The 15,166-nt window shown below is 40.7% G+C and overlaps 1 protein-coding gene across 1 annotated transcript; it reads left to right on the forward strand.

The window, feature by feature from the left end:
- The first annotated feature begins 2,281 nt into the window (after positions 1-2,281).
- Positions 2,282-14,687, forward strand: LOC117473260 (phospholipid phosphatase-related protein type 5-like). Its single transcript, XM_034118784.1, has 6 exons — positions 2,282-2,485; positions 4,499-4,631; positions 10,953-11,203; positions 11,283-11,459; positions 14,338-14,478; positions 14,658-14,687. Exons 1-6 carry the CDS (start codon positions 2,282-2,284, stop codon positions 14,685-14,687), a joined length of 936 nt encoding a protein of 311 aa, XP_033974675.1.
- Positions 14,688-15,166: the final 479 nt, after the last annotated feature.

The raw sequence follows: 15,166 nt of genomic DNA on the forward strand, positions 1-15,166 counted from the left end.
GGATACTGACCTTCTACAGGTGCACCATAGAGAGCATCCTGACCTTCTACAGGTGCACCATAGAGAGCATCCTGACCTTCTACAGGTGCACCATAGAGAGCATCCTGACCTTCAGGTGCACCATAGAGAGGATCCTGACCTTCTACAGGTGCACCATAGAGAGCATCCTGACCTTCTACAGGTGCACCATAGAGAGGATCCTGACCTTCAGGTGCACCATAGAGAGTATCCTGACCTTCAGGTGCACCATAGAGAGCATCCTGACCTTCTACAGGTGCACCATAGAGAGGATCCTGACCTTCTACAGGTGCACCATAGAAAGCATCCTGACCTTCAGGTGCACCATAGAGAGGATCCTGACCTTCTACAGGTGCACCATAGAGAGGATCCTGACCTTCTACAGGTGCACCATAGAGAGCATCCTGACCTTCTACAGGTGCACCATAGAGAGGATCCTGACCTTCTACAGGTGCACCATAGAGAGCATCCTGACCTTCAGGTGCACCATAGAGAGGATCCTGACCTTCTACAGGTGCACCATAGAGAGGATCCTGACCTTCTACAGGTGCACCATAGAGAGGATCCTGACCTTCAGGTGCACCATAGAGAGGATCCTGACCTTCTACAGGTGCACCATAGAGAGTATCCTGCCCTTCTACAGGTGCACCATAGAGAGGATCCTGACCTTCTGCAGGTGCACCATAGAGAGCATCCTGACCTTCTACAGGTGCACCATAGAGAGCATCCTGACCTTCTACAGGTGCACCTTAGAGAGGATCCTGACCTTCAGGTGCACCATAGAGAGCATCCTGACCTTCTACAGGTGCACCATAGAGAGGATCCTGACCTTCTACAGGTGCACCATAGAGAGGATCCTGACCTTCAGGTGCACCATAGAGAGCATCCTGACCTTCAGGTGCACCATAGAGAGCATCCTGACCTTCAGGTGCACCATAGAGAGGATCCTGACCTTCTACAGGTGCACCATAGAGAGCATCCTGACCTTCAGGTGCACCATAGAGAGGATCCTGACCTTCTACAGGTGCACCATAGAGAGGATCCTGACCTTCAGGTGCACCATAGAGAGCATCCTGACCTTCAGGTGCACCATAGAGAGCATCCTGACCTTCTTCAGGTGCACCATAGAGAGGATCCTGACCTTCTACAGGTGCACCATAGAGAGCATCTTGACCTTCAGGTGCACCATAGAGAGGATCCTGACCTTCAGGTGCACCATAGAGAGCATCCTGACCTTCTACAGGTGCACCATAGAGAGCATCCTGACCTTCTACAGGTGCACCATAGAGAGCATCCTGACCTTCAGGTGCACCATAGAGAGGATCCTGACCTTCTACAGGTGCACCATAGAGAGGATCCTGACCTTCAGGTGCACCATAGAGAGGATCCTGACCTTCTACAGGTGCACCATAGAGAGGATCCTGACCTTCAGGTGCACCATAGAGAGGATCCTGACCTTCTACAGGTGCACCATAGAGAGGATCCTGACCTTCAGGTGCACCATGTTCTGTCTGCTGCCGTCTGGCAGGCGGTACCGCAGCATCAGGACTAAAACCACCAGACTCAGGGACAGTTTCATCCCACTGGCAATAAGACTGTTAAACACCTGAACTTTGAAACAACATCCATAACATTAAACTGGCTGCTACTAAAATTATTTATCTAATATATCATAATCCAATAACTGATGAATGATAATATATATATACATATATATATATATAGTTCTGTGTCGACTGGATTTGTCAATAAATAGGCAACTGCTTGCTTTAATTTAATGCAGTGTTTCAGATATAGCATGTTTCATCGCTCTACTGTCAGTCTGCCCTGCACTTTCTCTAATCCCCACCCTGCCCAGCCCTGCTGAGTGCTCCGCAGACTGCAGGCTGCTCTTTAGAGAGTGTTCAGTGAGACAGAAGGAACTCTGCTGCTCTGCACTCAGTGGATTAAGAGTCCACGGAGCGGTAGGACAAGAATACCCTCATGCAGAAAGAAGACGAAGAAGACCAACGTTGTCTGTCTTGGAATAGCAAATAATAATCATCATCATCATCATTCATCATCATCATCATCATCATTACCTGTTATATTTGAAAACTGGAATATGCTTCAAGACTTCGTGAAGCAAACAAAAAGTTGTCAAAATTGGATTTGAAAACACAGCAGTAATTGGAAGTTATAAATTGGATTCTACATCACCGTGGCGACAGTAGTCAGGATCTAAATCCCTTATTGCCGTGGTAGCAGGACTGTTGGAGGGGCCATGCTGTACTTCCAGGTGGTGATCCTGGCCGCTGCAGCCATGCTGGCGTACTACTTTGAGTTCACGGACACCTTCAGCCCCGCCCTGCAGGGCTTCATCTGCAGGGACCCCAGCCTCACCAAACCAGACCCCGGCCCAGAACAGGACGGCCGCCTGCAGCCCGTCATACTGTTCTCTGTGGTGGGGGGGCTGCCTGTGGTACTGGTGAGTAACTGAGTTTAAGAGAAACTCCCATCCTTTGCAGACCATTTAACTGCACCAAAACCTACTGTATTAAACCCAAAAAATAATATTACGTCCTCTTTAACAGCATAATGCCCTAATTGAATTTTTAAAAGAGCTAACAGAAGGTAGTTTCAGACTAAAATACGACCAAATTCAACATAATTCATTCAATGTTAAGGCCTGTCACTACCATTTGCCGGCTTCAAATAAAGCTGGAACCCTCTGCAGTTTAATATTCGTTCCTGTTCACTTTTTAAGAAATTACCATTTAAGTCTATAAGAGTAATAACTACATTTGTTGAACATTTACTTTAGCCTAAATGCACCTATGTATGACCCTCACTAGATATTATGCACTTATCACCTCAGTTAAATGCCTGTGTTGATAATCTGCTTTTGGTCCAAGGAGAATATCTGAGTAGACCTTTTTTCTTGGGGGATGATAAGCTTGGCAGGTAGAGTAATATGCATGTGTATTATTAAGTGCATCACATTGTCGAATATTTTCCTTTGGGGATTTATCGTTTATCCCTTTAACTGCCAGACCAAGAAAAAAGCTATGGAAAAATTATTTGTTTGCATTTTTTTATCAAATGGGCCACAAATAACCACAAACAATTTGTATTTGTTTGACTGACCACACCGTTTTGTTTTTATGAGCCTCTACCAACTGGTCGAGCTGGCCTTCTATGGTAAAAGTGCATTTTCAAGAATCATATACAGTACAGTATTTGTATGCATCAAACTCAAATAAAACACAAACTCAAATACATTTTTTTTCTTTTATGGAAAATGAGCAATATATACAACCAGATATATTCATAAAAGATAATAAATGATAATTGTAAAAAAAGTAATGTTAAGTGTTTTTCATAATAAAAAAAGACTTGCTCATCTTACTGTATATGCTGAATTGGCTTATCAAGAAACCACTGGCCTAACAGCAAATATCTATATCCTGTGTTGGCCTAACTTGCTCATCTGTGTGCAACTTCGGGCTGAATGCCATGCATGAAAGCTGCTTTATGAATTATTATCACTCTTTCACTCTGAGACTCATAAGGCAGTACTAGATGTAGTAATATTACCATGAATCTAGACATTTACTTACCATATTTTATTGGAAAACATCTCTGAAACTCTGAAAAAGTCATATTGCTAGTTTACCATAAAAGGCCAATTCAACCGGTTGGTTGAGCATATTTTGTTGTGCATCAAGTTATCTAATTATGTTCAGTCAGTACTCTGACACTAAAATATGTCAAAAATGATATGGTTACCTTACAAAAGTTGACCAAAAAGAGTGATTTCGTCAGCAGTGATTTTTAGCATGCCAACTTTCTCAGTGGAAGCTAGCTGAAGGGCATTCTGTTCGAACCACAGTGACATCTAGAGGTTGTTTTGTGCATAACATGTCAACCAGATGGTAGAGCTGGCTGAATCAGATGGAGTAAAACTTTTTTATTTGTTTTCCAACAAGATATCAAGACACAAAATGTGCTCTACCAAATGGTGGCGCTGGCTGTTAAAGGGTTATTCTAGTGGGAGGGACGGTAAACAGAGGAAACGCTTTCGGGCCTTCAAATAGGAACTCCAACATTTAACAGACCAGTGGTGTGACTTTATTACTCATTCAAGGACAGACTTTATAGTAGCTTTTATAGTGCTGGCTCCGTATATAGAGAATCGCATACAGCATGGTGGAGAGGCAGGTGCTCAGAGCATGAAGCTAACAATTGACCGCTGGGTTTAAAATGTCCCAGATCTTCTGCATCAATGCGCAGTGGTGTTCCCACCTCAAAGTGGCCCACGTGTTCATTATTGTGAGGGAACTAATAATTAGCTATAGTGAATTTAGAAGACGACATGTTTCTGCATGGTTTTAAATGCAGGTGAGTGCATGTGTGTGCCAGTTTGCTTCAATTTTGGTTATTTAATTCCAAGTATTACTAAGTATTTCCATCCGAAAGTATTTTTCTCTGTGTTCCTCAGATTTCAGGTGTGGAGCTTGTTATCTTCCTCCTTCACTACAACTCAGACAACCTGTACGACCAGGACAAGGTTGTTGTCATGGGAGACTGTTGCTACGTGAACCCTATGGTGCGCAGGACCTTCCGTTTCCTTGGTAATATAATTACTAAATTAAACCCACTTTGAGCTGTTATTTTCATTCATAATGTCATATTCAATTGTGGTTCAATTATACTGAAAACCATTTTTGAATCAGCGTTAGGGTTAGGTCGAAGGTACGTTTTAACCGTTTGTTTTTTAGTTCTAATTGAAACAAAAAAAACAACAGAAACGGGTCGTTTTTTTGTTTTTCAATTTTGCCCCAAACGGAAAAACAGCAATTCAGCTCGTTTTTTCGTTTTTCTGTTCTTACTGTTAAAACAAGTATACCACTCAATGTTTCGTTTCCAGGTGGGTGTGTCTCCAGTGCCTCCTTGCTTCTGATTGGCTAGTTTGCCCTATGCTTGCGCTGTACTCTTCAAAAATAAAGGTTCTAACTCTTTGCCTTTACACAGTGCACAAATAACAAGCTTCTGCTATCTTTGATGAGCGATAACATTATTTTTGGCCATACGTTTTTCATAAGACTGATGAAGTTGGAATCAGTTGTAGTTACAACTATCCCAAATACTATGAAATACTTTTACTGTGTACTTCTTGATACTCTCCTGTCAAAGTCCCCTCCATGGTACAACAATGCCTGTCTTGCTGCTATATGTGACGAGCAATACAAATACTTTTAAGTTCTTAAGAAGACTGATCATTTTGGACTCAGTAGTTAGACTACTAGTGCAAAGACTATAAAATACTTTTATTTTGTACTTTCAGAGAAGTCCTCTGTCAAAGTCCACCCTGAATACCCCATGCAGATGCTCCTGTTGTCTGTCAAACACAAGCAGAAACATTACTTTCTAAAAATGGAAAGTTATCTTGGTCCCGCTCCCCACGTGAAAAACAGGGTACGCTTAGTGCTGCTAATGTAATGAAAATGGCTCCAGGCCCCACAAGATACGCTGTCAGCCATGTCTAAGACCTGAAGTCAGCATTGAGCTCTTCATAACACCATCAATAGAGGATTGATAGACAATATACTTGAGATTGTGAATTTGAAGGTGAGATGCATGCATGGGGACAGTTAGGAGTTGGGTGGGAACCACTTACAAGCCCACATTGGGTTGTTCATTTTGACAGGAGTGTAGAAATCAAAAAGGGAGGCAACGGCATGCCTTTGGAATGCTGACACTGGAAGGGAAATATTTCCATATGACCCCAAACACAATACATGTTACTCTCCTTGATAATATACTGTACATTTCTTAAATGCCAAAATTGTACTTGAAAATAATATAGATCCTTTGACAACATAAGATCATCCTTTAAAATGTTAAGTCAATCAGTGAGATTTTATGGTGATTTATATATTTTACAATGGTCACATAATAGGAATGATGGATGTATAATGCTGTGGGTGGAGGGGGAAGGTGGGGGTAGTGTTTTATTTAGATAGTCAACTACAGTAAGAAACATAAAGTACTTGAAATGTACATTTTGTTAACAATTTTGAATATGATCATTTTCTTGAGCTTTAAACTCCTGGGGTCAAAATGACCACCAAGGATAGAGGGTGTAAAGCAAATGTGAAGATAAAGGAGGGTTAAGAATACATTATATAGCAGTTTTTTGTTTTACAATATCCTAAAGTCTATTTTTAACACACTATTGAGTTGGCTTTTTCATTACATTTAAAATATAAATTGTACCTAAAATAATACTGAGTGAGCATATATTCACACCATATGCAATCATAGGATATTTTTAGTTCGACAGATATTTGTCCAAATTGACTACAAAATAGTACAAATGCAAAACATAAAAAAAGAAAATGGTTGTTGAGTGAAGTCCAAAGTCGTATTATAGATTCTTTGATTGTGTAATTACAAGGTGAGAGAAAATAGATCCACATTGTCCTATTAAACTTGTATTTTTCAATTTGTTAGTACATTTTTCTCAGAAAAACCTTTTCTAAATTAAAGTAAATTATTTAAAAAGGTTGAATAGTTGAAATTGAACGTAAACTGTGTCAAACGCCACTCCTGAAATTGACTTTGGTTGAAGTTTATTATAATATTGATATTATATAAAGATCTATATATAACATTGATTAAGCCTTACGGGTCCCTTTTAAAATATATATATATTTTGTATAATGTTCTGGTGCCTTATTTTCAATTTGAAAACACATGGCAATTTTATTAATAGAGCAGATGAAAAGATTTGCAATTCTTCATGGGTGTCATTGGCTCTCTAGATAAAGGCAGTATCTGTTTGCTAACCTCAGATATTGATTTATTTAAATAAGTGACCTTTGAATACATATTGCAAACATACAGTAGCCTTAAAAAGGTGCAGGAAAAGGACTTCAAATATTTCTTAAAGACTGGACTTTTTAATTCAGTCAAGAGAAGAGAAAAGAGAAGAAAGGAAAGAAAATCGTTATAAGGGGTTATTAATGACAGACATAATATGGCTAGGGAGGCTGTGGCTGATCGTGCGTTGATCTTCGGATCAGGGGGGCACTGGTTCAATCCCCACTGCAGTCAGCATGTCGTTGTGTCCCTGGGCTTCACCCCAAATAGCTCCGGTGAGGATTATCCATAGTATTGAGTGTATGTAAGTCGCTTTAAGGTAAAAGCAACTAACAAGTGACATGTAGAGGTCAGTGGCACTCAGACTCTACAGGGGTCATTTTGTGATCATGGGGCATCACCCTTGTACAGCATCAGGACAATATCTCTATGGAGTCAGACACTGAAAGTGTGCTGGAGGCTGATGCGTTGACTGGGACAGATGGAAAGATGAGGCTGATGAGACTGAAGAATCTGCGAGGAACGAACTAGGGGCAGAGAAATAATCATATTTTTACTAGGGCTGTCAGTCGATTAAAATATTTAATCGCGATTAATCGCATGATTGTCCATAGTTAATCGCGATTAATCGCAAATTAATCGCACATTTTTTATCTGTTCTAAATGTACCTTAGAGGGATATTTTTCAAGTTTTTAATACTCTTATCAACATATGAGTGGACAAATATGCTTTATATGTTTGTTTATTATCATTTGAACAATGACAAATATTCTCATGAATATTAAACACAACAACCTCTGAACATTACAAATATTCGCTTCAATTCAACCTGGAACCTCTCTCATACAATAATACTGTGTGTGTGTGTGTGTGTGTGTGTGTGTGTGTGTGTGTGTGTGTGTGTGTGTGTGTGTGTGTGTGTGTGTGTGTGTGTGTGTGTGTGTGTGTGTGTGTGTGTGTGTGTGTGTGTGTGTGTGTGTGTGTGTGTGTGTGTGTGTGTGTGTGTGTGTGTGTGTGTGTGTGTGTGTGTGTGTGTGTGTGTGTGTGTGTGTGTGTGTGTGTGTGTGTGTGTGTGTGTGTGTGTGTGTGTGTGTGTGTGTGTGTGTGTGTGTGTGTGTGGAGGATCGTTGGAGCTATGTGCAGCTCAAGGCATATATGCCTGTGTGTATGAGCTGTGTTGCGCGTACTATCCGTGCTGAGTGTGCTGTCTGGCTACCTGCATAAAGTCAAGTGCTCGGCGCAGTTGTCGGCGAAATGTCGCTCCTCTGTTTTCATTGAAACAGCTCCTTATATCCGTTAGCTCAGCTAGCTAGCACCAGATGCTAACAACAACACGTAAGGTGTGCTTCGCTCGCGCCACACATACACACACCCTCCCGGTCCTCCCGATGGCCAGTCCGGGCCTGCCGGTGAGCGTGGAAGTGTGGTCTGCCACAAGCGGGCGGTAGGAGCGGGGCTGTCAGCATCAGCTTGTAGATGGTATTTTAAACTCGATGCGCTCTGAAACTACGGCGGCCGAGGACAAAAAATACACATGCGTTAATCGCGTTAAAATAATTAGTGGCGTTAATTTTTTTTTGCGTTAACGCGTTATTAACGCGTTAACTTGACAGCCCTAATTTTTACCCTTTAATTGCCAGACCAAGAAGAAATCTATGGAAAAATGATTTCTTTGCATTTTTTTATCAAATAGGACAAATAACCACAAACCATTTTTATTTTTGTTACTGACCACACAGTTTTGTTTTTATGAGCCTCTACCAACTGGTCGAGCTGGTCAACAATCATCATATAGTACAGTATTTGTATGCATCAAACTCAAATAAAACACAAACTCAAATACATTTTTTTCTTTTATGGAAGATGAGCAATATATACAACCAGATATATTCATAACAAATAATAAATTATATTTGTAAAACAAAAAAGAAATGGAAAAAAGTAATGGAAAGTGTTTTTCATTATAAAAAGTTTGGCCTAACAACAAACAACTGGCCTAACAGCAAATATCTATATCCTGTGTTGGCCTAACTTGCTGATGTGTGTGCAACTTTGGGCTGCATTTCATGCATGAAAGGTGCTATATAAATAATGATCACTCTTTCACTCTGAGAATCATAAGGCAGTACTAGATGTAGTAATATTACCATGAATCTAGACATTTATTTACCATATTTTATTGGAAAACATCTCTGAAACTCTGAAAAAGTCATATTGCTAGTTTACCATAAAAGGCCAATTCGACCAGTTGGTTGAGCATATTTTCAAAAAAGTAATTACACCCTTGTTACAAAAATGTTTTGTGCATCAAGTTATATAATAATGTTCAGTCAGTGCTCTGACACTAAGATATGTCAATGATATGGTTACCTTACAAAAGTTGACCAAAAAGAGTGATTTCGTCAGCAGTGATTTTTAGCATGCCAACTTTCTCAGTGGAAGCTAGCTGAAGGGCATTCTGTTCGAACCACAGTGACATCTAGAGGTTGTTTTGTGCATAACATGTCAACCAAACGATAGAGCTGGCTGAATCAGATGGAGTTACACTTTTTTATTTATTTTTCAACAAGATATCAAAACACAAAATGTGCTCTACCAAATGGTGGCGCTGGCTGCTAAAGGTTAAGACAGCATCATCATAAGAGGCCAACAAGAGTGACAGGGTGTGTCACTTTGCTGAAGGATAGACCAGCTGGATATTCTCTGAAGATTTCCCAAGGGGTAAAAGCTGCTGCTGGAGTACTGACTGGAAGTAGTGCTGATATCATGTCTACCATATCCTCTTCAAATACTCTGTCCAACAATATAAGTCGAATGACACATTTTTATTTAAGATGCATTCTTGTACTAAGGAGGGGAATTTGAAAAAGAATACCTGAAAAAGTACTTGTTGGTGTAGTTAAATTAGCCAAACAGTATCACTCTCATTAAGAATTGATGGCAGAACATCATTTTATCTCTCATCAAAGATAGCAGAAAACATGCATTATTGTACTCAAGAGGGGAGTTTGACAGAGTACACAGTAAAAGTAATAGTATTTATCAATCCTCAACCTCCAAGCTATTTTAATATAGATTTGAAGAAAAAAACCTCGATGCTGACTTGACCACGCAAACGGGAAATACGGCCGCATCAATTCAGCAGTGTCAGTAACATCAAACAGAGAGATACTCTACTTTATAAGATAGGGATTCATGACAGTGCAAGACAGACAGCCAGATAGACAGATCGCGAGACAGACAGACAGACAGACAGACAGACAGACAGACAGACAGACAGACAGACAGACAGACAGACAGACAGACAGACAGACAGACCGACAGACGCGCACACACATACGCACCCACACACGGACAGACTGTCTTCTGTATGTTTTGCATGTAGCCATATATTCAATGTATATTCGTGCAAACACGCACTGCACTGTCTAGGCAAAGAGTATGAACCTTTATTTTGAAGAGTACAGCGCAAGCATAGGGCAAACTAGCCAATCAGAAGCAAGGAGGCACTGGAGACCCACCCACCTATGGAAACGAAACATTGAGTGGTATACTTGTTTTAACAGTAAGAACAGAAAAACGAAAAATGCATTGGTTCAAAGTAACTTAGCACATCAACTTGTATAGAAATGGAGGAAATGTGATACTTTACTTTCATTTCAAGTACATGGGAGGGAAATGGAATACATTTGACTTCAATAGATTATTTGGGAAAGTTATAATAGTTACTTTACAAATTAAGACTTTACATAGAACATATGATCTTTTTAAACATCATGCATTGGTTTAGAGTAAACTATGCAACATTATATAAAATAATGCAATTAAGCTCCACCTCAACCAAACCTCAAAAATACTAAATATTAAATGTAATAAAATGTTGCTATTAGCTGTTATGGCCTGGATTAACACTGTTAGCTCTGTTTCTGTTGACAGCATCATTAGCTGCTTCATTATTTGTGCGCATCTTTAAGTAAAGGATTTAAATACAGAATAATATCACCAATGTGTGGATGTGAGTCATTTATTTGAGCTTGATTTCATCTCATCTTTGTGTGTTTTTCTGCAGGTGTGTATATCTTCGGTCTATTTACAACAGACATCTTTATCAGCGCAGGTCAGCTGGTCACAGGAAGTCTGGCTCCTTACTTCCTGTCTGTTTGCCTGCCCAATTACACTGCCCTCGGCTGCCTGGACACGGCTAACTTTGTCAGCCAATCAGATGCTTGTACTGGTGATGCTGATGACATCATGAGAGCCAGGAAGACGTTCCCCTCCAAAGAGGCTGCCCTGAGTGTGTATACAGCTGTGTATCTGGCAGTGAGTGGACCAGCAGTGTATCTACCCTTACAGTACAGCATTGAGCCGTGTCACACAGTAAAATACTCGTCCTTTCCAGATGTACGTCATGTCCTGTGTGGGATCCAGTGGAGGTCGCCTGATGGGCCCCCTCCTCAGCCTCTCATTGGTCAGTGCGGCTGTGCTCACAGGCATCAACAGAATGGCCGAGTACCGAAACCACTGGAGTGATGTCATCGCAGGACAAGCCATCGGGGGCGCTATCGCTGTCTTTCTGGTCTGTTATCATTCATCTTATTTATATATTTTGTTATACGTGTCCATACATCTAATGACACTTTTCACTGCTTCATTGCCATTCAAATTCCCCTTCGTGATCAATCTAACAAACTGTGTTTTGTCTAACTTGTTACTAAGACCACACTTATGTTTTAAGTTATACATCTGTCTATACAAGATAAAACACTTCGTTCTTAGAATCTGTAGGAAATGAAATGAGTCAGCTTTTTACCACTCCCGGTTCCTTTGTCTCAAAGTCATCGTTCTTTGTGATCATGTTTTTAGTTAGAGGGCTGAAATAAGGTCTGCGTGATTGACATTTTCACGTTTTGTCCTACGGCATAAAATACCTCAGTAAATATCACACTGGTGAATGTCTGACGCTTCTATTTGTCTTAAAAAGATACTAAGTTAGACGACTAAATATCATTGCACCAAACATTAGCCGCCTTTAGCTTAGCGGTGGTGATGTGAAGTCACGTGATCGTGATGTCATTTTTGTAATAGCCTAACGTTAGCTTTTTACTTACAGTATGTCTATTGCATTTACTCCTATTAGAAAGTGGTGTTAATATGTGGAGATTACCCTTCGGCACAAAAAGTGTACGAATCATAAACCTGTGTTTCTCACAGGTCCAATGGGAAAGTCCTATTGCTTTTTTCGAGGGAGCCGTTGCGATGCTAACTTCTGCGATTGCCTACAAAAACAAATCATCACTGCAACACTCTATTATTGAGTAGTGAATAAAGCTGTGTGTTTAATCTTTCACTCCCCGGGCCTCAAATACTAAAGCTTGTCATGTCACAAAGAAGCTTACAGCACCTAAACATGAAGTGTGTGGTGTCAGTCCTGATGATCACAGAGCAGAGCTCATGATCTGCTCTGCTTCATGCGTTAGGGTCGGTTTCAATATTATATACATTTTATTTGTGAGACAGTGATGTTTACAAAAGTTGTCATGTTTATAATTTGGAAAAGACAGTGGAGTGTGCTTCCTTATTGCTTCCATATGAGTTTCAATGTTATTATGTTTTAGACCAGGGGTGTCCAAACTACGGCCCGGAGGCCAAATGCAGCCCGTGGTCCATTTGTAATTAGCCCTCAGCAAATTGTAAAGTATAATGGAATATATACACATGAAGCATACAGAATAGTATTCATGTGTTCATAAGCCCAATGTTTAAATACATTCAGTCAATTCAAGTTGAAAACATTTTCTAACAAATCTTAGTTGATAAAAAAAAAAGGCCAGCAACTTATTTGCATATTGCAATCTGGGGTTCTGTTCTGAGGAAAGAGCTTGGAACACACTGAAGTAAACCCTATGGAGAGCTGTGATGTAGGCAGCTTTTTTCATATATTCAATTATCAAGAATAATGGACCTACGTTTGATTGATTTAGCTAACTTATAACTTAACTTATGAGACAATATACCTCACCTCGAGTGAGGGGCCCAGCCTTCGTATGTTTTTCTGTATGTGACCCTCAGTGAAAACAGTTTGGACACCCCTGTTTTAGACTACAGCATGTACTGTAAACACTTTAGAAGAGTACATCAAAGCTATCCAGAAAACATTTGACAGATTCAATTATTGTAGGGGTTAATCCATCAATAAAAACAATGAATCAGTCAAATAAATCTATAGTAAGTCTTTGGGTAACATTATTGGTTAAACGTTACATTTTCAAATGAACCAAATAATCTTAGAGTCTGTTTTCAGAGAGTCAGGCCACTGCACGTCATGTGTCTTCAGAGAGTCAGGCCACTGCACGTCATGTGTCTTCAGAGAGTCAGGCCACTGCACATCATGTGTCTTCAGAGAGTCAGGTCACTGCACATCATGTGTCTTCAGAGAGTCAGGCCACTGCACATCATGTGTCTTCAGAGAGTCAGGTCACTGCACGTCATGTGTCTTCAGAGAGTCAGGTCACTGCACATCATGTGTCTTCAGAGAGTCAGGCCACTGCACGTCATGTGTCTTCAGAGAGTCAGGCCACTGCACATCATGTGTCTTCAGAGAGTCAGGCCACTGCACATCATGTGTCTTCAGAGAGTCAGGCCACTGCACATCATGTGTCTTCAGAGAGTCAGGCCACTGCACATCATGTGTCTTCAGAGAGTCAGGCCACTGCACGTCATGTGTCTTCAGAGAGTCAGGCCACTGCACATCATGTGTCTTCAGAGAGTCAGGCCACTGCACATCATGTGTCTTCAGAGAGTCAGGTCACTGCACATCATGTGTCTTCAGAGAGTCAGGCCACTGCACATCATGTGTCTTCAGAGAGTCAGGCCACTGCACATCATGTGTCTTCAGAGAGTCAGGCCACTGCACATCATGTGTCTTCAGAGAGTCAGGTCACTGCACATCATGTGTCTTCAGAGAGTCAGGCCACTGCACATCATGTGTCTTCAGAGAGTCAGGCCACTGCACATCATGTGTCTTCAGAGAGTCAGGTCACTGCACATCATGTGTCTTCAGAGAGTCAGGCCACTGCACGTCATGTGTCTTCAGAGAGTCAGGCCACTGCACATCATGTGTCTTCAGAGAGTCAGGTCACTGCACATCATGTGTCTTCAGAGAGTCAGGCCACTGCACATCATGTGTCTTCAGAGAGTCAGGTCACTGCACATCATGTGTCTTCAGGCTCTCTCCTAACACAAAACTGCTCTAATGGACTAAACAGCTGCAGGACACACACACGCTGCTGTTGCATGAATACACTTGAATTCTTCTTTTGTGTACGTGATGGGAACAAAAACCTGGGTCACAGAAACATGTCTCTGTTTTCTGTCACTGTATTCTGGTATTCTTTTTTGATCATGCAGAAATGTTATTCTAATATGACAGTGTCTGTTTTCTTCTCTCTTTCTAGGTGGTGTTTGTGGTTCAGTATTTTAAAAAGAGACGTGTGGTTTCTCACAGCCTCTCAGATTCAGGCACAGCTGACACTGATGAAGCCTCAGCTCAGACCAATCACTGCATGGACGTCAGTGACAAATACACAGTTCCTCAGGTAGCTAACATGATACATATCAAAAACTAAACGTCTGTACTGAATGTTTCCCAGGCTTTAAACAGATTAAAAGTTGTGTCATCCTCATGGCTTTTATGATTTAAAAAACTGTTTTTTTATAAACACAAATTATGAATTTAAATGTTTTATTTAAATGTGTTTCTTTTGTGCTTCTATAGAGCCCAGGATCCTGCACAGAAGTCACATGACTATGACCCCCCTCTCTCCTGAACAAGGGGAGATGAAAGTCACCTATTCTACGTCACACTTGGGCCTTAATCTTTCTAAGATGCTTATTGCATTAAACAATCACTTGTTACCAGCTTTATATGAACTTCATGTGATTTCCCATTGTGTGCTGCCAAGTTCAGTTGGTGATCTGCTTTATTGGTTGCTCTGTTTTAGACAACAGGAAGAGGGAGCTCCTCTCCCAGAGGGACATTTGGCAGGCAAGGAAAAGAAAAGAAGAAGAATCAAATCAGTTAATCACAAATGTTTTATTGACTCTGACAAAAAGTTTTCATTTGTTTTCCTATATAAAGATATCTGATACGTTGGAGCTTTATTGTAAATGGTGTTTGTAGCGCCTTTATCCTGAGGTTATAAACATACACTTTGCAAACAATGTCTAATGCAGGGCCGTCCAAAATGAGGCCCACGGGCAAAAGCTAGCCTGATAGATGTTTTT

This window comes from Trematomus bernacchii, unplaced genomic scaffold (assembly GCF_902827165.1).
Source record: "Trematomus bernacchii unplaced genomic scaffold, fTreBer1.1, whole genome shotgun sequence".
NCBI lineage: Eukaryota > Metazoa > Chordata > Actinopteri > Perciformes > Nototheniidae > Trematomus > Trematomus bernacchii.

What these genes read in the sequence shown, in the direction of transcription:
- LOC117473260 (XM_034118784.1), top strand. Translation starts at nt 2,282, where the DNA reads ATGCTGTACTTCCAGGTGGTGATCCTGGCCGCTGCAGCCATGCTGGCG. An exon ending in ATACAGCTGTGTATCTGGCA is followed by an intron (nt 11,204 to 11,282) that starts GTGAGTGGACCA and finishes CGTCCTTTCCAG; the next exon opens with ATGTACGTCATGTCCTGTGT. An exon ending in GCGCTATCGCTGTCTTTCTG is followed by an intron (nt 11,460 to 14,337) that starts GTCTGTTATCAT and finishes CTCTCTTTCTAG; the next exon opens with GTGGTGTTTGTGGTTCAGTA.